Genomic DNA, 23,390 nt, shown 5'->3' with positions numbered 1-23,390 from the left:
ACTGGTCAAGTATAAATTTTGATGCATAGTTAAATTAAAAACTTAGAGAATTAAATTGATGACCATTTAAACTTAGAGAAAATAAATTTCTCAATATGACGAACTCATCTACACTTAAAATGATATAATCCGACTCCAAATGAACCAAAGCTAATTGCTTGAGGTATGGTTAAATTTTTTGGGATATCAATATAAAGATCAAATTATCTCTAAATAATGTATTCTCATAATCAAATCATTTAATTCAAACAATATTATGACATGCAACCACCATTGACCACCTATTGCTCCTCCAACATTGTCATAAAACTATAGTCATTTGATCGCTATCATCTGATTATGGTCATCTAGCTAGTGTCTCTCAATCATGATCCTTTGACCACTATCACCCAACTGCAATCATTTGACCCCTATCATCTAGCTAAAGCCTCCCTACCATTGTTATCTAACAATAATTGTTGACCATTGTTACTCGGTAATGTTATACTCCGAGGCACACCGTTTTTTTTTTTTTTTCAATGGCCATAGTAGTCAATGTTGATGCACATCGTCATCTGTAAGATCGATGCCCACAGTCGACACCAAAGTTGTTGCTTGCCAACTTTGTTGTTTGATGTTGTCACAAACATCAATGTGTGTCATCATTCATAAGGTTGATGCACGCCATCAACACAAATATAATTGCTTACTGACTTTATCATCTACTATCGTTAATTATATCAATATATGTCATCACGTATAAGATTGATGCATGCTATCAACACCAATTCTAAGTTTATATGTCAACGCCAAGTTTATATGATGAATTTATTGGTCTGTGGTCTTCCATTCTAATAGAAGAACGACTAAACACGCCACATGCAATCTCTCAAGTTTAATTGATGTCACAAGACGCTTACAACTTCTATTACGAAAACATCTGCAATTAGTGTTTGCCACATTGCATAAATGTACTTCTCAATTATAAAGAATGATATCATTTGTAATTAATGGCAAATACTGGTTGAATCATTAAAACTTGATCAATTCATATGATTTTTTATATAACTCTTTTTATCGCTATGTATGTAATTTTTATACAACACTAAGACGTTAAATAATTTCTATGTGATTTTTCCATCATACAATAATTACATATTCTAAGTAAAATAAGTCAAACCGTCATTGATTACTAATTAAAATACTTAATAGAAAAACTCTTAAATATATAAATAAAAAAATTTAAATTATAGAATATAGCCCATAATAACTAAACGTGTTTTTTTTTTTTAATATTGAGAATAAGTTGACAAATTGTTAAGACTTTTTTAATTTCAAAAAACTATCTGTTAGAATTTTTTTGTCTTTTTTAGAAAAAAAAAGAGTTACAATTGTGTATAATAATTTTTTAATAAAAATGTGTATTAAGCTGGCACATTATTAGTCTTTTTAAAGAACAAACTTCATGTATTTTTTTTTTAATAAAACATAATAACTTTTCAATAGTTATCTTGTAATTCACCATTTTGATGTGTCATTGAATTATTAATTACTTAAAAATTGATTGGCTATTTTGTTGTTATTGGTGACTTAAACGATAAGAATTTAAATGAGTCGAATCGGGCTCGCATTACTCTTAATTTAAGCTTGAGCTTGATTAATTAATAAGTTCAAGCTCGATCTTGAGCTCACAAAGCTGACTTATTTATTAAAAAAGTAGAAAAATGATTATGATTCAAGTAATTATTATAATAAATTGTAGAAAAATGAGATATTATAAAAAAAAAATAAAAAAAAAATCACATGATATAAGAAAGATATTATTTTAAAGTATTTTTAATGGATTTATACTTAAACTCTAGAAATTTAATATATTTTAAATCTACTTACATCAATAATTTTTAAAACGAGCAAACTCGCTCAAGCTAACGAATCCGGTCTATGCTAGTTCTAGCTTGGCTCATTAAGCTCAGCTCACAACCTATTTATCAAGCCAAGCACGAGCAAACTCATGAGCCGACTTAACTTACCCGTCAGTTATCGGAGCAAAATAAGCAAGATAAAAAAAAATAAAAAATAAAAAGTTATAGATAAGAACAAGCATAAGAGAATACAGCTAATATAATTTTTCTGCCTAAAATTAATTTTATAATTAATTTGCAAACAAAGAAAATACTCCTAACATTCTTCAAAATTATAACTCTACCCAATCTCAAATTAAGAAAATTAAAATTTAAATCATTATCTTAAAAATGGCCTGCCATTTGGAAATGATATTTGGTTCAAGAGAACAGCTCTTCAATGACAGCTCATTCTTTCTTTGTCCATTGATTAGAAAAGCAAAGGAAAAAGTTTTAGATAATCTTATAAATTTTCTGCATATATAAAGATTCATTAATAAATACTTTTTGTTATTAAAAAATTTTTGAAGGGCACTATGAAATATTTTTATGTATTTAAATCCTAATATATGATATTTAAAAGTTTATATATTATAATTGTTAATTTATCCATGATCTATAATTCATATTTAAAAAAAGATATTTATAATTATTTAAAGATAAACATTAAATTTTAAAATATATTTGTAATAAATATTTATTACATTTGTGTCCTATAGTGAACCTCACTGTATGATAGGATTATGAATAATTTTTAAATAAAGAAAGTGAGCTTTAGATGACAGTGGATGTCAAGTTGTTATGGGTATTTGAGAATGACAATGGATAATTGTGGATGTCAAGTGACTAAGTATTAGAAGACGAAAAATACGACAAATATTGGACAAATACGGATTTTTTTTGGACAGGTTGAGCGACTCAAACGCGAAACCACGCAAGAGTTTTTGATTTATGATGTGTTGGTGACATAAAATTGTTCTAAAAAAAAGAACATTTCCATATTAAAATAGTGCCATATCATCATTTGATCCATCAATCTTCTCTGAATTTGATCTCTCAATATCAAATTGACCATCTCAGTAGTCCAAATACCAACATTGAGGACATCAAGATGGGAAAAGGGCAGCGCTTAATAGTTCATAATAGCTCTCAGTAGAAACTATTTCAACTATGCATCATAAAATATATATATCGAATATACAGCAAAATCAAAGTTCTTATAACGTAGAAATGCTTGAATATTAGCTGCTCCAGTTATATCGATTCATTTAGACCATTTTTATATGAAACATGAACAACTTGAACCTCAATAAGAGTCTTTCTGAACCATGAAGAGATGAGCTTGGATTGATTAAAAAATTTAGTTTATTATGTGATTGATTACCGTCTATTGATCTGCCATACCTTCCATCAGCTTCTGGCGCATCTTATATTGTAGCATGGTAGGAGCACAATCAAGAGGAGTTTCGCCTAATTAGAAATTAACAAGATCAGTAAGGGTTGCACATCCATTAATTCTATAGAAATCATAATGATGAATTAAAAATTTGCCATAAAAAGGACAAAAAAATCAGTTAGATATCCTGATCAGAATTTAGTTAGGAGGGATCCTAGGCTTTGTTTGAGACGACTTTATTATTGTTTTTTAAAACAGTTTTTTAGTACAAATGTTAAAATTTTTGTACTCGAAAGCTGCTTTAAGAAGCAGTAAAAAAGCCGTCCCAAACGAAGCCTTAGTCATTAGATTAATTATGAGAAGAGTGCAGTATATGAGTAAACAATAAAATTTATATTACACTCACTTCAAAGCAGTACAGGATCCTATTTAGGTGAGCAATACTAATCTGGAACAGTGCAGTTTTAGCATAGGCTTTTGAATCCTCATTATACATTTATTATCATTAGTGTTAAATATGCACTTTCTAACCACAATCTTAGGACTAATCATGAAAAAACCAGCTAAGTCTATTTTATACTACCTTAGCATCAACAATTGCTACTCCCAGCATCTCTTTAATATAATTTAACATCACAATTTAATTAGACCAAAATGGTATTCGTCACTCTCTTTCTCTCTCTAGAGATCCCCACATCTGACTATCTCTTTCTCATGCAAGTGCAGCTAAGTAAACGTTCAAGCTAAGATACACACAATTAGATGAAATATAATCAGGGGCAGATCCAACCTTAATTTTTAGGAGGGCAAACTTATAAGTAAAAGTGCAGAATTTTTTTTTATCATAAATATCCTTACAACTAAAATTTGTTATGAGGGCGATGCCTCTCGACCCCTATTTGTTCATCATTGTACGATTCACATATATGTCAGGAGTCCAAGGAGGCATCGCCCTCGGAACAAATTTTGATTGTAAGTATATTTTTGGATTCTATTTACTATTTCTCTTTATATTTGGTTCACTGTTCCCTAACAATAACATCTCTACACAATGTGTTTAATTATGTTGGGATAGTTACCTAAAGACCATAGTATTTTGAAACTTTTAGGGGGGGCAATTACCAAAAAATCTTTATAATAAAGACTAAAAAATATATGGAGGTGGATAAATTACTTAAAAAATCATATAATAAAGAATTTTTTTTATTTTTTTCAGGGGGGGACAATTGCCCCTCCTGGCCTTAAGGTGGGTCCGCCCATGAGTATAATAAAAGAAAATGCTAAGCATGGTAGGCTATTTCTGTTAGTAAAACACGTAACAACAGAGAATCAAGAAAAGCATGCAGGAACGCCTTATATAAAACTAGAGTACGCAGACGTTAAAAGAAAAGGAAAAAGTTGTGCAGAAGGGTATGGGGAAGCCACCTTGTGCATTCTTCCTCTCCACACTTGCTCCATGATCCATAAGAATGAAAGCTATTTCAGTACGGTTAAAAAGTGCAGCCTGCATCAATGAGCACAATATTTGCATCATGTAGCAATTACACATTGCAAGAAATGAAATTAATAGGAATTGCAGAAAGCTGTTCATTTAATGATTCTGATATATCAGAGCTTCCTAAAATCCAAAAAAAAAAGTCTTCAGTATTTGCAAAGGTGGATAGAACTGGGAGAAAATTATCTCCCAAAAAGCTTAAGCACAATGAAGCAGCCATAAGGCTGATGATGGTAATGATGCCTAAACAAATGGTACATATGCTAATTCACTTTGATCCGCATAAAAGAAAGCATAAAGAAACCTTTATGAATGTGTTGGGATAATTCACAGAAATTAGTTTCCTGAAATGGGAAAGAAATATTTCCCTTTCTTCAGTAGACTTGTGGCAATTGAAGGAAGGACATCAAATCGTGCTCTGAGGAATAGGAAAAATTGGGTATTAAAATAATAACATCAATCAACCTGAAATGATCGACCAATGCTTTCCATTATAAGACGCCAATAATGTCATGATAATATTTTGGCTTATCAATTTCATGGAAGAACACATTGGGTAATTGTACTTGATTTACAACACTACACAAGCAATCTGGAGAAAGTCAACATGGTTTATTCATATTTTAAAATTTACCTCAATTGTTGAAATTACGTTATCAAGACTGTGACCTCGAGTAAGAGTGTCACAAATCACTCCCATAAAAATTTGGCAAGAACTAAATATGATTGATGTAGGGAAAGCAGGAATATACATCAAACTTGTGGGAAAGTTAAGATATGATTTTCTTTCACGTCTCAACAAAAAACAGGAAGAGAAGACAAAAGAATCCTAGGGATTCATCCATTTCCCAAAGTTAAAGAAGCATTAGTTGAAGTATGTAGGGAAGAAAGATTCAAAATATGCTTGGAGGTTCCAAAAATAATGTTATAACTAAAGAATTTACTCTTGCCATCAAAAGGCCCAAAATTATTGACATAACTATAGAATTTGCTCTTGCCATAAAAAATATGGAGTCAAACCTAGGACATGACCTAAAGTGTAAAAAGAGAGGTAATCTTCGATGCGATGTTTAAAAAAAAATTAATCAAATGAGAAAAATTAGAATCTTCTCCACAAACCAAAATTTTAGAACAACCATAAAAATCACACAAAGAGAAACGCTTATCAAACTAAAAGTGATTGACAAAATATGAAAAGCAGTGAAAACCTTTTACTATATTTTCTTAAACAAACAGCAATTGAAACTTCCTAATTACTCTCCCAAAAAAATTTTTGCTCTTAATTATACTAAGAAAGACAAAAAAGTCCTAGGTTATTGACTCAAAAGCATCAAATCACATAACATGTTATACTCACCTATTTTCCTTTTATGCACCTGCACCTAGAAACTTCGAAGCCAAGATTTTTTATGTATCTCTATCCTTTATTATTGGGTCAGGAGCCATTTAGAATTAAATTTCAATTTTACCTAAATTATAATTTAAAGGTCTAAAATCTCTCTTACAAACTATATATTGAGGGCTCCGAATATTCACGCCCCGGCCTCTCCGCGACCCTTTCTTTTGTTTGACGGAGAGAGTTTTAACATATTTAAGTTCGGGTAAATTTTCAAAATGCAGATTGGGTTTTAGATAAGACACTACCCAAAGATTTCGTCCTCATTTAGTGAGGACTTTATGATATGAGTTCTGGTTTCCTATATGCGAAAGCCCCTATAGTTAATTACCACTCTCGATGTCGAGAGAGAACTTTCAATTAAGGCTAGTCGTGAGATAAGCACTGAATACCTAGCATATAATAGCAACAACTTTAATGATTTAATTTTGAAGTTTTTGGAGATTTTTAAGATTTGAAATTTATCATCTTATATTTAAAACATGTGATGGGGGGAATGAAGACGAGCTTGATAAAGATACCATAGTTCTGTCGTCCCAGGTTGTCATGGTCCCTGTTCTACCTAGTTAAAGGAGGTAGTCGACCCAACCTGATAGAAGGAACCTTGTTGACAGCCATGTGTTGCTTTGTCCAAAGATACCATATAGACCTAAGGTGGCGTTTGTCTAAGGGGATAAATTTGAATCTGTCGTAGATGACAAAAAGGGCTTTATGCCTATCGAGTATACCTTAGGATTCATTGCTCAAGGGTTTGAAACAGTTAGGGAACATACAAGTTTTGACCGTGATTGTAATATAGAGTTGTCATTTTTGCGGCAAAATCATTCAATCGAAGGGCACATGTCACGTCTATACTGGCTCAAGAGACTATTTGAGGATGAATCTTAGTGATATACCCAACATAACATTCACTCTCTTTGAGCTGAGGCTAATTTCAAATTTATCACCCCCGACAAATGATTATGGGAGGTTAATGTGTTTTAGTTTGAAATTTTTAGATGATAAAATTTGTATTTAAACGTTTAGAATTTAACAGATATTAGATTTTGAAAATTTAATAGGATTTGAATAATGACCCCTTCAATTGAGATTCACTTTCCATGCGGCTATCATTAGAAAATCACTTTAAATTTATGTATTTTGTATTGGAGTTTATGTATTTTTGAAAGAAATATTCCCTCCAGTTGAGATTTCCTGTCAATACGGTCATCATCAGGGTGAGGTTAAATCACTTTCAATTTATGTATTTTGCATTGGAGTTTAAGTATGTTTGAAAGACATATTCCCCTCCGGTTTAGATTTCCTATCAACATAACCATCATCGGGGTGACATTAAAGTCGCTTTAAATTTATGTATTTTGCTTTGGAGTTTAAGTATTTTGAAAGGCATATTTCCCTTCAGTTGAGATTTCCTGTCAACACGGCTATCATCAGGGTGATGTTAAAGTCACTTTAAATTTATGTATTTTGCATTGGAGTTTGTATTTTTGAAAGACTATTCCCCTCCGATTGAGATTACATTCAACACGGTCATCATCGAGGTAACATGATTGTCATTTGAAAAATATCAATATTTTGTAGAACTTGGCATCTTATAATTCAAGTCAGGTCAAGTCCAATACTTTTAAGGAGAAGGATAAAACTTGATTATTTGATCCCCGCAACATTCACAGACCGTTGGATTTAGGAATCAAATGCGATGATCGGAGCACATATGGGGTTATGTTTGACTTGATTTCTCAGAATCATCACTACTGTTAGTAAATATATTCGATGTCAGTAATATATTTTCACCTCTTGTGATCAATTTACTTGCAACAATTACATCTCGATTTTCTCTTGCATTTGGGTGGTAAATCATCCTCTATAACTCTTAATCTATTTTTATCACTAAAAATAGAAACAAACTTCCCTTTATGTTTACATTCCATAATCTACGTGCAAAATTTACAATTCCTCAACCCCATCTTCTCTCTAAATATTCAAAACAAATTCTCTCAACTTTCCATCTTCATATTGAAAATCATTATCTTCAAAGAACTCAAACTGATGTGAAACGTACATGCGATGGAGTTACTTTAAGAAATTAAAGAGAGCAATTTTAACAAACTAATTCGAAATAAATTTATTGCTTATAACAAAGGTTTGATCCTTAGAATTCTTAGTTTTTAACTTGCTTAGGCAACGAAGATTGAAGTCGGTTAACCAAATAATTTAAGAAAATGTAAAGATCAATTGTAAAACTACGACGATAAACAAGAATCCACAATTTAATAATAAGAGCTTTCACCTTTGGAGCCCATACGCTCAACTAGTCTAGGCTTTAGCGGAAGAAGAATCTCCACATTAGAACCGAGTTCACTCCGAGGAAGAAGGAGCATAAGATCGTCGTTCTTGAATAGGTGGCCGGAGTGGTGGAGGATGGCGGTCGTCCGAGGATGATCCAACGTCCCTTTAATCTTTGCTCGTCGATCACATCAACTAATGTGTAATGAATACAGTCGATGTAATCTTCAATAGTGTCGTCGTCGTGGTCAAATCCCGCGTCGAAGAATGTTGATCGTAGGGCGTTGATATTGCCGTGGGCGTCGAACACAAGCCCCCATTCAAATTCCGGATCCGCCATACATTCTTGTCGGGCGGGAAGATGCACAAAAGAATTGGGAAAATTTCCTTCAGGTTCCTTATTCAAAACCTGAGAGGAATGGCTTAGGAGCAAGGGAAAATTGAAAGGATTGTGTAGACTTGAGAGCAAGGGTTGGAATTCCTTAACAGCAATCTTAGAAAACAGCAGACTCCATGTGGGAGGAGTTTGGGAAGGGTTTAGCATAGAAAAACCAATGTAACGGAGTAAAAAATTTTCAGCCAGCAGGGGAATACGGGACAGAATTTGTCTTTCAACATTAAAGGCTGAATTTTGGTAAGAATTAAGAGGTGATGGCAAAATAGGGAATTTCAAAATTAATAAAACTGTTACAGGAATTTAATTTGGGAAGGAATTAAATGGAGGTGGAGCTCACGGGATATTAAAAAAAACCTGAGAATTGATTCTCAGGTTTACGTTACAGAAATTTCCTAAAATGCTTTGATTGCTAGGCGTTGGCAAACCCACATTAAATGAGAGAAAATATAACAGGTTCAATTTCAGAGGATGTAAAATAGGAAATCAATTAAATCCTTAGCCTGGGATTTCAAATTTTGAAAACAAGTGGGCGGGTGGCTGAAGTGGAGCGGCGGTGGGAGCGGGAGGGAGGGATGGCCGGCTGCTGGGTTGCAGGGAAGGCCGCCGGTGGCTGGGCAGGCCAAGGGAGGCCGGCGGTGGCGCTTGGGTGGTGGTGGGGAAGTGAGAAAAGAGGGATGTTTCGGCTAGGTGGAGGAAGAAAGGTTTGGAGAGAAAAGAAATAAAGAAAATTCAAATGAATAACCTTGATCACCACTCCACCGGTAGAACTCACAAAGAGATCTCCGGCGATCTCCTCTTCAAGAACTCACAAAGAGATCTTTAGAGGCTTCATGAACTCACAAAGAGAATCATAAGAGGCAAATTTTCATTCATTCAAAACTAGCTATTACATAAGAAAAGAGCTATATAAATAGGCCTCAAAATGACAAAGGAAACAAAAGACTCAAATGCCCCTTGGGCTACAATAGCGACCAAATACCCCTAAGGGTAAAAACGGAAAATCAGAAAATAAAAATAAACTACTACATAAAATGATGAAAATGCAAATCATGATCGTGGCCGTCGATCTCCGGCATCTCCTGAAGGTACATGTGTCGAAATCGCTGCTGATGTCCCCATCACAAACTTCTCCAATCCAATAGCATGATCAATATCAATTGGATAGACATTTGAAAAAAAAATGGTTCGATTTAGAACGCTCCTCTAATGAATCCTTAATTGAGCGCCTCTCATAACCATCTACAGTTGTTTTGTATTTTTCCTGAGAAATCAATATATCATCTAAAGGAATAACATTTCTTTCCGGCATTGAACCTTCTGATACAGAATTGCAAAACTTTGAAGAAGTGTAAAATGAAACATGTATGCTAGCGTTTGAACATTCACCATTCACAATGCTAGATATAAATTCATCAATCTTTAAATCAGCATAAATCTCTTCATATTGATCGATCTATGCATTTCTTAAGGAAAGGTGCTCACTATCAGATATCCCTTTGAATTTGAAATATACAATACATTGATTTGAATTAATATAAGCTTTTTCAAAATTCATCATTATATACAGTATCATCTGTCAGGACTTTTCATTAAGTGATATATCCATAAATTATAAATCCATAAGTGTTTTGATTAAGTTGTCCAGCAGGTGATTTGTGTATATGGTTTGCCTATGTAATTACTACATTCATGATTTGAGAGAGGCGAGAGCAATTTGGCTATATTACTCTTCAAGGGCCACTGATACCGATTTTGATCTTTAAATCATATATAAGAACTCTATTATTTAAAAAAAAAAGACATACTTTTGTTTGAAATTAGTTATTGGGGGGTATTATTATTATTATTTTATATACGTCGATTAGATCAAAATTGAGCGAGAGAGAAAGCTCGATTCAACTGGATTGAACAGGTCGGCTTGCAGAACTAATCGGGTCAGATTGGGCTGATCGGATCGGATCAAACTAGATTGAGCATGGGTGGCCTAAGATCGGCGAGGATCGGGCTGGAATGCGAGGCTGATCGGGTCAATCGAACGGTTGAGGTCCGGGTTGGTCTAGGTCATTTCAGGCTAGGATCAGGTTGATTAGGTATGGCATCAGGCTTGATCGACTCGGGTTGTGTAGGAGATGGTCCAGAGAGTGTAGGAGGGAGGTTGGGTCGCAGGATCGTGCAAATGGGCTGGGAATTAGGCGGCTAAGAGGGTAGAGGTGGGCGGAAGGCGGGTTTGATAGGGTCGTAGGAGGCTAGGGCGAAGTCGGGTGGATCATATGCAGCCAGGAGGGAATCAGCAAGATCGAACGATCGAGAGAGGGTAAGATTAGAAGAAGCGGGCAAAGGTCCTGGCTGGTGGGTGGAGATGGGAACAACTGAGGACTATGCTTCTGTGTTTCCTGCGTACGGGATCGAGAGGATGAGAGGGGTCAGGCGTCTCTACGTGCGGAATCGAGAGAATGAGCGGGTTCGTGTCTTCCGTCTGTGAGAGTTCGAATGTACATATCCCCCTGCATTTGTTTTGCTTGCGGTTAAGGAACGATCGAATGTGTCATTTGACAAACGTGGATCATTTGTGGGGTCGGGCTAATGGTTAGAGGTCAACATCTATTACCAAGAAATCTAAAGATTGCAGCTGTAAAATTATATTATTATCAAAATCTTATGAATCTCAATGCCAGAGATCGCAAAATATGATTGGTAGTGCTAGTGAGTCAATTGTGTTACCTTGATGGAAGTTTCAAAGAGAGTAATCATATATTTGCTATCAACAAAGAATTTTATGCTCTTGAAATAGGAGATCAAATTATGTTATGGCATTATAGGCTAAGTCACCCTAGTTTTCCTCACCTTAAAAACTAATTTTCTTTTTTTTATAAAATAAAAATATTTTTCCATGTAAAATTTATCAACTTGTCAAACACCAAAGATCTAACTATAAAACTAAATTATATAAAGCCGCCAAACTTCTTCATTTGTGTATAGTAATATCTAAAGTCCATCCACATATCAAAACCTTAACCCCAAATTATGCTTCAATATTTTATTGATAATCACACTCACGTGTGCTGGCTAAACTTATTAAAGAATAAATCAAATGCTGAACAAACTTTCAAAAAATTTTATAACAACATCAAACCTTTATCCCACTATATGGGGTCGGCTACATGAATCATTTTTTCTCCATTATGTCCTGCTAAGCCAAAGTCTCATTTAAATTTAATAAAAAATTCATATCTAATATTTTCTAACCAAGTCTTTTTAGGTATGCCTCTATATTTTTTAATATAGGTCAAATCTAATACATCTACTCTCCTAACCAGGTCATCGAAAGGCAAGCATTTTATGTGACCAAACCATCTAAGGCAACTCTCTCTAATATTATCTGCACTGGAGTTACTCCAGCTTTTTCACTTATATGCTCATTTTGCATTATGTTCCTAAGAGTGAAGCCACTCATCCACAAGATCATCCTCATCTCTACAACACTTAACTTAATTTTATGCTTTTCTTTTAATGGCCAACAGTTTGTGTCATAAAGCATTGTAGGTCTCACTACAATCTTATAGAATTTTCTCTTAAAAGTTTGAGGGGTAATTTTCTATCACAAAACAGGCCCGATGGATTTCTCCACTTCAACCATCCAGCTTTAATTCTAGTAATAATATCCCCATCTATTTCACAATCACTTTGAAAAATAGACCTGATATATCTAAAACGTGTACTCTTATTAATGACTTGATCGCCCAAAGTCACAATTTCTCCACTAGATCTATTACTACCAAAATTACACTCCATGCATTCAGTTTTCGATCTACTCAAACAAAAATCTTTAGACTCTAAGGTTAACCTCTATAATTCAAGTTTACTTTCAACTCCCTCTCTAGTCTTATCAACAAGAAGAATATATTCAACAAAAAGCATACAACATGATACATCCTCTTGTAAATGCCTAGTAAGAATATCCATAACTAAATAAAAAAGATATGGGCTTCAAGCTGATCCTTTATGTAATCCAATCGAAATAGGAAAATACTTTGTCAAACCATCTTGTGTTTGAACACAAGTAATAACTCCTGCATATATATATATATATATATATATATCATTAATGACCTGAACATAAGTATTATTAATCTCTTAATTTTCTAAAGCTCTCCAGAGCACTTTTCTTGGAACTTTATCATGAGCTTTCTCTAAATTAATAAATATCATATGTATCCTTATTCTCTCTATACTTGTCCATCAAACATCTTAATAAATGTATAGCTTCCATATTAGACCTACCCGACATAAATCCAAATTGATTTTGAGAAACATTAATATCACTTCATAACCTATGCTAAATAACTCTCTCCCATAATTTTAAAGTATGACACATCAATTTAATTCCTCTATAATTCACAGACTCTTGTGCATCATTTTTATTCTTAAAAATAAGAATCAACGCACTACTTCTTCACTCATCTACATCTTTTTATTCTTTAAAATAATGTTGAACAATTTTTTTTTAAGCCAAGAAATTCCTTCATCTCCTAAGCATTTTCACACCTCTATTAGAATATCATTAGGTCCAACAGCTTTTTCACGCTTCATTTTCTTTAAACCATCTCTAACTTCAGTTTCACTAATACACTGATAAAAATAAAAATCTTTATTTTCATTTAGAGTCCTAAAGTAACTAAAATCAATTGTATTCTCACAATCTTCATTGAAAAGCTAATCAAAATATCTCATCCACCATTTTTGAATATCCTCTTCTAATAAAAATATATTTTTAGCTTCATCCTTAATATACTTCACTTGAACTAAATCCTTACTTCTCCTACCTCTCTGTTTGGCTAACTTATACATATATCTTTTACCCCCCTTAGTACCTAATCTATTATATAAATCATTAAAAGCTAAATTCTTTGTATCACATATTGCTTTCTTAGACTACTTATAAGTATCTTTATATCTTTTCTAATTTTTTGAGTTTTTACATCTAAATCAATTTTTATTATAAAGCTTCTTATTTTTTATCTTTTCTTATAGGTTTTAATTCTACTACCAATAACTATTAGAGGTTTTTCTTTTTAATACTCCAATCTTATTATTTGTAACATTCTTACTACCACTAGCTACTTTTCCTATATAACATTAACTTTCTCATGCACCGACAAAATTTTATGATTTTGAATCTTACTCTCAAAAATATTTTTATTCGTGCTATTTAAATGCCCCCATCTAATCCTAAAACCATATTTTACTTTATTTTTCATATTATTTCCCTTGATCTTATAGTCCAAAACTAATAAGCAATAATGGGTATATAAACTTTCATTTGAAATACTTTTATAATCTTTGCAATCTAAACAATATATTTTTCTTATAAGAAAATAATCAATTTGAGTTTTACTATCTTTAAAAAAATTTCACAATACAATTCAAATCCATTGCTCCACTGAAATTCAAATTTTTAACAAAGATAGATATACAACTTATTTTTAAGGCATTCTAGAAAGTTTCATAAATCAAAAGGATGTCATCCATCAAAGTTCTTTTCCCAACACTTCTCAACAAACTTATATTATTGAACGAAAGAATAATATCTCTTACAGTTGATTAGATCTATTGTATTAACCACTAATATCCCAAATTATTATTAGGGCAATGTTATTTCCATTACCTATTATCAATTAGCTACCAACAAATATACTTCAGTTCAAAATTCCAATCAGTCTACTTTCAAAATGCTTTTCTAATACTTGTACCATTTCTAATCTTCCACTCAAAGGCTTTGGGTACATTATGTTTATATAAAATCGTGTACCCGCTTAAAATAAGCTTATATCAAAATAAACTTAGATATCAAAGCCTCTAAGTGTATCTTTCTATGGTCTAGGATAAACAAAAACGATATAAATGTTATTCCTCTAATAAAAGAAAAATATTTGTATCCATTGATGTCAGCTTCTTAAAAATAAACACTTTTTCCAGAAATATTTCCTTATGGGGGTGTTAGAAGAGTAAAAAAGTTTTATTATTTCCTCAAAAACAAACTAATATTGCCAACCTTCCTAAACCCAAAGCCAATATGTCATGATCTTATCCGAACTACTTTTGGGATGGCTTTATGAATCATCATTCTCTATTTGTTTTTGTTGAAAGCTACTAAAGGTAGTATATTATATGCACAAATCTTTTGTAAACAGCATTACTTCAATTTATATTGGTTTGGTCAGCTCATCTACTTCAAAATCAATTATAATGACACACAAAGCAAGAAAATATGGGACCTATCATAGAAATCAGATGCAAGACCTATAGCTTAAACTGCTTACAACTTCAATTAAAAAGAAACCCTCTTGACAGGAGATAAACTTTCATGAAAAAATCTAATATCGCCTCAAGAAATGAATTTTAAGGACATACCAGGTGAAGTGGAGTCAATCCTTGCTTGTCACAGTAGTTGGCATCCACGCCCTGTTTAAAGGTTAAGAAATATGGCACTAAATGGAATAAACAAGGCCCAAAAAGTACGCTCCTTTTTCATTGTTGGGGAATTAAGCATCAAATCAGAAGATAATAACACGGATACCTCACTCAGAAGCTTTCTGACACCAGCAGGGTCACTATTCTTGATGGCTTCTCTTAAACCCTACACATTGGAAACATGTCACTCAATGGAAATTCTCATTTCCATGGTAAAAACTCGATAGCAGCCAATTTGCTTCTTCTCAAGGTATTCCTACCTCTCCGTTAACATCATAATCTGCCTTAGGCTTGTCAGCATTACCATTGCTCGCTTGACCCATATTTAAAAATGAACTGCAATTATCAATTTACAGAAAATGGGCTTCAAAACATTTTAACATTCAGAAAACTATTGGTAAAACATACATTATTTGATATGCATAGCAGCAGCATAGATGGGATGAATTTAACGCAAGTATAGCAATTAAAGGAAAATGGAAAGAAGACTAAAACTTCATTCAACAGGTAGAGGAGACAGTTCTCAAACAAGACACTACAGAAAAGATAAGTTAAACCCAAGCGAGGATATCGGTGCTAAGGTTCTAAATAACTATAAAAATAAAAAGTAAACTAGTACTTAGCAAGGAAACTGCAAGCTAATGTTTTTTTACTTTTGAGGGAGCACATGTAAACTAGCTAAAAAGATTAGTAAATACACATAAGCAATGCCGATTTTCTGAATATATAATAAACTTGGCTTGTTTTTTTTTTTTTAATTATTTTTTTTAATAACCTTGGCTTGTTTGAAGAAGAAGAAGATGATGATGAAGAAGAGGGCTTCCTCGAGATGGACTCCACTGTTCTCTGGTTTGATGAGGTCTTCTTCGGTCTTTGACTGGAATGACTACTAGAAACTAAGCTATTCTGCAAGTAAAGAAGAAATTCAGACAACAAGGTCCATCATCAAGACAACATCAATATAATCATCTACCTGTGAGGGAGCAGGATCTGGCATTGGAGGTTTACAAATGCATAATGGCATTCCACACTTGCACTCAAGTACAGTGGCAACAGCTTCCCTAGAGAATGAATCTGCTTCTGGAGCATCATTCTCATCCACATTTAATCTTGAAACCCCATTTACTACAGAAGCAACTGTATCATAGGAACTTTGACCATTTTCTCTAGACCTAAACAAGAAAATCAGGCAACATGTAAAGGTGATGGAAAACATCCAAAGGAAATTTTGATTAAAAAAAGGCAGTTTGTTTGTTAACCTGCAAATAGATATGCATAATAGGAAGGGTAAGACAAAGCAGAGAATTGACAGATAATCACTTTAAATTGCACAAACCTGTGACCCAAAAATTAAAACGCTAGGAAGATCATATAGGTAAAGTCACGTCTCAATTATGTGCCCCAACATAGAAGAAACTTCAAACCTTTGTTTACGAAGGAAAGGTTTCAGACATGAACGGATACACCATATAAATTTTGAATATTTGATCTGAAGTTACTATGGAGCTGAACATAATCCATGTTCTCAAATCATATTTAAAGGAGCATGCTATACTACTGGGCAGGAACTTAACAGCTAATGCTTTTAAGCAAAAGTGTAACTTTGACATCAATGAAGCAGTCAGCTCCAAGAAAGAGGAATAGACGGGCAAACCAAGCATTTTCTTCAACAATACTGTCATTACGAAACCAGACGGAATTACGTAAACTCAAAGATGCAACTGATTTTCCAAGAATATTCTTTATGTAGGGAAAACATTAAGAAGAGATAATTATCCTGCACATCGTACATCAATACCCAGCATCAGTTGCAAATCTGTGCAATCAGAAAGAAGAATAAACAATATCTAAATTAGCTTTAAGGAATCTATACAAGAAAAAGTAGACTAGATCATCATAAGTCATATCTGCCGAACTTGAAGATATGGATCATGCCAGTTTAGACATGATACAAATAAACTATTCGAAGAGCAGAACTCATCAAATATTTTACTAGACTTACAGATGATGCTATCACACTAAGCACAAGTAAATCATAATCATGAAGCCAATTGTTTTCAAAATACTGGCTTACATATTTGAAATCAAAGATTGGATTCTTTGACCATATAGAACATATAAGATTTTCAGTGTCCACAATAAATAATCATGCAGGCGTAGCCCTTCAAAGATGTCTATTTAGCACTCACAGTTTTAGGATGTAACTAGTGAAGACTGAATAATGAACAATCAGGTTGCATTTGAGAATTGGCTGAAAGATAAATTATAAATCAATCTTATTGAGTCCCTAATAATTAGTGCAGCAGCCGGATTGTATTTTTTAGAAGGTTCAACTAAGATGCAGATGTCAAACATCGGAATTGTATTGTTTAGCATGTCTATAATAGCATGAAGCCAGCCAATAGTGTAAGATAGATAGCATAAGCAAATTAAACCAAGGTAACACATATTAAGCATAAAAGAAGAGCATATAAATATGAAGGACATAGAAAAGAAGAAAAATGCTTCTTGTTAAGGTAGTCAGTGAATAACAAATAAATTCATATTCAGTACTCTGTGTATCGTGGGTGATATAGCATAAAAACAATTTAAAAGATGTCCTCGTGAACATAACTGCATATATTTTAATGGAAATTAGAATTTTTGTTATATATACAATGTAAGATGTCATTGTGGACATGGAATAATAGAAAACTCAAAATAAATAAATAAAAGTTGCCATGAATGGCATAAACAGACCAATCTAAAGCATGAATGCCTAGAAAGAAAGAGTCGGGTCGAAAGAAGTGCAGGAGAAAGTCTCAAGACAAGAACATGATAACACAAGTTTGAATTACTAACAGTAAAAAAAAAAAAAAGTTTACAAAAGTATGATATCTCATCATAAATCAATCATTTTATTGGTCTTATAATTACTGTGTCAAATGCAGATAACAAATATGGGGAAGACGTGCTAGCAATTCACTCTTGACATGATAGTAGTGTCAGTTTCCAAATAGTAAAAGACGTGCAAATGTTGCTTGCATCTTCCACTGAATAGGTCATGTCACTAACTACGTAAAACCTATGATACACCAACAATTCTCTTCAAAGAGGTGTGTAGTATCCGATACATATCCGATACGACACGCGTCCAACACACCTCAGGCATGTGTCGGACAAGACGAAAACATGTAAAATTAAAAAAAAAAAAAATACAAATTGGACACGTGTGTCCAACACGCGTCTTAAATATTCTATGAAATTTTTTAAAACATAATTTCTTGTTATTAATTTTTTTATTTATTAAAAACAAATATATATATATATATATATATATATATATATATTTCTTATTTCCTCTCCACAACACCAAATCATTCGCCCGCACTCAATACCACATTCATCAAATATTCTCATTTTCATTTCTCTTTGATGGGTAGCGACTTTGTTTTCACAATAACACCCGATATCATCTCAACAATGACGTCTAACACCATTACAATATCGACATTTCAAAATCATCTCAACATCAAAGTCTGACAATATCTTGACATTGATACTCAATATTAGCAATTTCTACTCCCACAATTTGACAGCTCATATTTGTCCAACATCATCTTAACATCGACGACAGGCGCCCTCTCAACATCAACTCCCGATACTTACTGCATAACATCGATACCTGGTTCTCGACAACATTGTCATCTCCTCTCTCAATGCCTGATACACGACATCAATGTCCGACTCTCGACATCTTAATATTAATCATTTTAAGCATAAATTCTAGTTAAATGACTTATTATTTCTAAATTATTTTTAATATCATATTTATTCATTTCTATACACTATTTTTAAAATATAAAAATTGTAATATAGTGTTCAACCGTGTTCAATATTTTCAATAATTAACGTATCTTGTGTCCGCGTCGTGTTTGTGTCGTCGTGTCTGTGTCTGTGCATCATACCGTAAGACAATCCAAATCAGTGGAACACTATACCCCATGGTTTAAAATTGCGCAATATGAGGCTCGCCTTGAGGCCCGCCTTTGCTCAATTCGAGTAAAAAACGCCTCGATGCTTACGCCTTGAGTTTTTTTTATGAGGCTTGCGCCTCAACTTGGTTGAGGCCCGCCTTGAGGCCCGCTTAGCCTCACTGGCATGAGGCTTACGCCTCACGCTATATATATTAAAACTTACATAAATCTTGAAGTAAATGCCCGACATTGGACTCTATAGGAGAGGAAGAAAGGGAGAGAGCAGTTCACCATAATGATGATTCAAATAAAGAACCCCTTAGTGATGACACTGCTGATCACTTATGAGTTCTTATGTGATATGTCATTACTATTTATTTTTGGAAATTGGAATTATATGTTAATGAAAAGAATATTGGGATTTGGGAAAGATAGAATTTTGAGTTGAACTATATTTCATGTTGTCTTATTATTGAGATATTTTGATCTCACTTCATATCTTATGCTTTTTTATGTTTTATATTATTCACTCATTAGTATATAAAAAATTTATCATTTTATGTTTACGCAATCTTTTGATTTTGAGGCTTACGCCTCAAAACTCCTTGAGGCAACGCCTCGCCTCACGAATGAAAAACGCCTCAATACCCGAATACGCAATTTTAAACATTGCTATACCCACAATGCATATTCTGCTAATGATAAGAATCTAACCAATGTGCCAACAACAACATACTGATATGAAGCCCCTACAATGCAAGGCATTTTTAGGCATTTCATACTTAAATTATGATCAATAAAAGCAATGCCTTTGAGAGGTAAATTGAGTTATTTAACAGAGCACTATTTCTTCAGCAAGCTGCAATGACAAGTAAAAAAGAAAGCATTGTGACTTAATCGTTATTGATGTCATACTTATGAGCCTAATCAAATATGATCTAAAGGCACATTGAAGCTAGAGCACCTTTAAACTATTGATCATTTGTAATTACACATTAGATCACAAGATTCGTGTCAATCAAAATAGTTGTGCATTAAGATTTAGATTTAACAGGGTAAGAGAATCAACACAGACAACCGCTTCAAGCATAATATGAATTTCAATTTTTACTAAACAGCTGCTTCACCCTCCCTTACTACCTCTGCTATTTTTCTACCTTTAAAAAGAAGCCTTGAAATTATATATATGAAAAAACAGAAATAATATAAATGAAATAACAATTAAAAAAAACTACAAATGTCTTCTTGGATAAACAGAACAGCAAAGATTACCGAGAAGGATTATTGAAACAATCTTCACAGACTCTGACATTTGAATAGATGCCAAACTGAGGTAGAGCCTGACAAGATACATATAGTTTATGATGAACATTGCGAATAAAGACCAAAGAAACACAGGAATATAACTAAATTCATGGCACAAAAAACATTTCCCGAGCAAGAAAAAACATACCATTTGATTTGATGAATGTTCGCTGCACAAAGTCCTACCACAGCATCGACAGTGGTGCTGTACAGATAGAAGGAAAATAAAATAGTTGCAAATATAAAGGAAAATTGAGCATGTGAATAGCAACAAGAAAATCTAGTAAATATGAAAACAAAACCTTAAAAAAGAAACTCCTTTACTTTTTGGAAGCCTAAGGGAGGAGTACAACTCCTTCCCTCCTTCCTAAAATGATTCAAATGGTACTAAATTGAATGGATTTCTATGCTGAGCCTACTTCGGCACTCCTATGCGCCTTGCAAGTGCCCATAGTTTAGTGATCATTTGCCCCTTGCACAGCTGTAGAAGGATCAACGCTTTACCCTCCTAGGTTTAAGGAACTCAGTCAATCCTCCCCTTGAGAATGGAAGTAATGAATTGTAAAAATGTGCAATAGCATCATTCATCATCAATTGAAGTTTAGTACCAAAGCAAAAAATTTGCATAGACAGAATTCAACTATAAGACCTTGGCAAAAATTTCAAAATATTTACCATCTGAACTAGCCGACACTCATGTATTTATGACCAACTTAAGGAATCCTCGCTTATTCTTATTAAGTGTTGAATGTGATGTTAACTCTATTTAGAGCAAATAATTCTTCACTTGGGTAATCCACCTATTTTCTTCCTCATCTTTCCACATGAACTTTTACTTGTCTTACAGGTGTATCTTCTAGTATACATTTTATACATGAACTATCTAATCTATTATCCGCTTTTTTACATTCAATAATTGTTATTCCCACCATCCCTTTAAAAAATCAGTCTTAATCCATTCTTCCTAGTTTCAACATACAATCATCTTACCATTCTCATTCTATCCACTAACAACGTAGCAATTATTCTTCTTGATTTCCGAACAATTAGATCCACATAGTTGGGATCCATCTCAATTTCTCAAGTCGCAGCTCCCCACATAGTTGGGATCCATCACCCACTAATAACCATCAAATGAACCGCAAGATCAGCCAGAGCCACCACCAATTAAGCCCTAAACAAAATTACAATAAATCAGATATCATCTCAATTTCTCAAGTCGCAGCTCCCGCCAGATATTGTGACGATAAAGTAAAGCAACGCTTGGGATCCATCTCCGACAACAAAGACGAAACCACTATAACCGTGTTATTACGATTAAGGAATGAAGAAAACAAAGTCAATAGATTCAATCCAAGATTCAAGAAAAAGTAAGGTGATTACCCTTCGCCTGAAAGTTGTGAAGCTACACTTGCAAACGTCGCACCTCGGCGCCTCCTGGAACACCGGTGGAGTCTCCATCTTGGCCTCTGTACTCCCCCTCTTCCCCAATCTCGCTTGCTATCCCTCTCGCTCAGCTAGTTTGTTCTCCCAAAAGAGAAGATGGAGAGTAAAAAAAAAAAAAAACTAGAAGAAAACAACAGCAGAACTTTATACAAACAAAAATATTTTACCTATATATATTTGGCTGTGATTAATATTTAGATGTTTTAAATTAACTTTTAATTGATAAATATACAAAATTAGGCCATCGCCTTTGAGAGAAACTAACGTGTTTTCTATCGATAGTAATAAGATGAAGATAAAGCAGTTAATACTCTATTAGGTTCTACGACTCTAGATAGCGAACTTTTATTTGGTCCGGTACATTCGACCGCCAGTAGGATCGCGTCACGAATTTTAATTATTTACCGCACGTTCCGACAACCCGACCCGGAACGGACCCAAGATTGCTCGGTATTGCTCATTATTGCTAGGTATTGGTCAATTTTGCTCGGCAATAACCAATACCGAGCAAATACCTAGCAATACCGAGTAAATACCGAATTTTACCGAGTTGTACCGGGTTTTTTCTAGCAATACCGAGCAAATACCTAGCAATACCGAGCAAATCCCTTACAATACCGATAAATCCCAAGCAAATACTGAGTTGTACCGAATTGTACCGAGTTGTAGAAAAACTCGGTATTTGAATGGTATTGATCTTTACATAGCGGTATTTCTCGTTTTTGCAAAGCAATCCCTAGCAACACTGAGCAAATACCGAGCAATACCGAGAAAATCGCGAACATAGCATTCCTGGGTTCCGGTCCGGGTCAAGTTATCGGGCCGCGCGGTAAAGAGTAAGAGCACGTGGCGACATGTTATTGGCGGCCGAACGTAGCTCTACGTCCGATCAGAGGACGTAATAATTGTTCCTAGATAGCAACATTGCCTTGGCTGGATAATAAATTGATATCAATTGTGCTCTTGCAATATTTTCACGAGAATAAAAATTATATTGTACAAAATAAAATTTAAAAATTATTTAATTTAATTAAAATTTTATTATATTTAAAATCTTCATTAATAATATTTATCTTAAAAAAAATAAACATATTCTAAAATAATATATATCATCATATTATTATAAAAAAATTATTCCTTTCCATGAGAGCCATATGATGAGCATATTAACAAAAGTTGCTCATAGCATCATTCAAAAGTTGATGCAGACATTTAGTATGTCTAAAGTTTCATTCGCCATAATTTATCGCCACTCATTTTTATTTTCTTAACAAAATTTATTAAAAATTTACTTTGAAAAATAGTAAACATTATCTCGATCAAAGCCTAAATAAAATCTAAATGTCCAACCCCCCATGTAAA

At 33.5% G+C, this 23,390-nt stretch overlaps 1 protein-coding gene across 1 annotated transcript; it reads right to left on the bottom strand.

Annotated features, from left to right (window-relative positions):
- Positions 1 to 3,012: 3,012 nt before the first annotated feature.
- LOC110113632 (vacuolar protein sorting-associated protein 27) lies at positions 3,013 to 22,167 on the bottom strand. The gene is made up of 10 exons (XM_020846288.2): positions 21,966 to 22,167; positions 20,731 to 20,787; positions 20,550 to 20,617; positions 16,295 to 16,493; positions 16,097 to 16,227; positions 15,582 to 15,657; positions 15,428 to 15,487; positions 15,262 to 15,312; positions 4,702 to 4,780; positions 3,013 to 3,350 (listed from the first exon to the last, which is right to left on the bottom strand). The coding sequence occupies exons 1-10, from the start codon at positions 22,041 to 22,043 to the stop codon at positions 3,268 to 3,270; spliced, it is 882 nt and encodes a 293-aa protein (XP_020701947.1). The 5' UTR covers positions 22,044 to 22,167; the 3' UTR covers positions 3,013 to 3,267.
- Between the last annotated feature and the right edge of the window lie 1,223 nt (positions 22,168 to 23,390).

Source organism: Dendrobium catenatum, unplaced genomic scaffold (assembly GCF_001605985.2).
Source record: "Dendrobium catenatum unplaced genomic scaffold, ASM160598v2 fragScaff_scaffold_847, whole genome shotgun sequence".
NCBI classification, from domain to species: Eukaryota; Viridiplantae; Streptophyta; class Magnoliopsida; order Asparagales; family Orchidaceae; genus Dendrobium; species Dendrobium catenatum.
This window is presented reverse-complemented; position numbering and strand designations above follow the sequence as displayed.

Coding starts and splice junctions, on each gene's coding strand:
- LOC110113632 (XM_020846288.2), bottom strand. CDS start 22,043: ATGGAGACTCCACCGGTGTTCCAGGAGGCGCCGAGGTGCGACGTTTGC. Junction 16,494..20,549: donor TGTTTCAATAATCCTTCTCG/GTAATCTTTGCT, acceptor TTTCTTGTTTAG/GTCTAGAGAAAATGGTCAAA. Junction 16,228..16,294: donor CAGATCCTGCTCCCTCACAG/GTAGATGATTAT, acceptor CTTTACTTGCAG/AATAGCTTAGTTTCTAGTAG.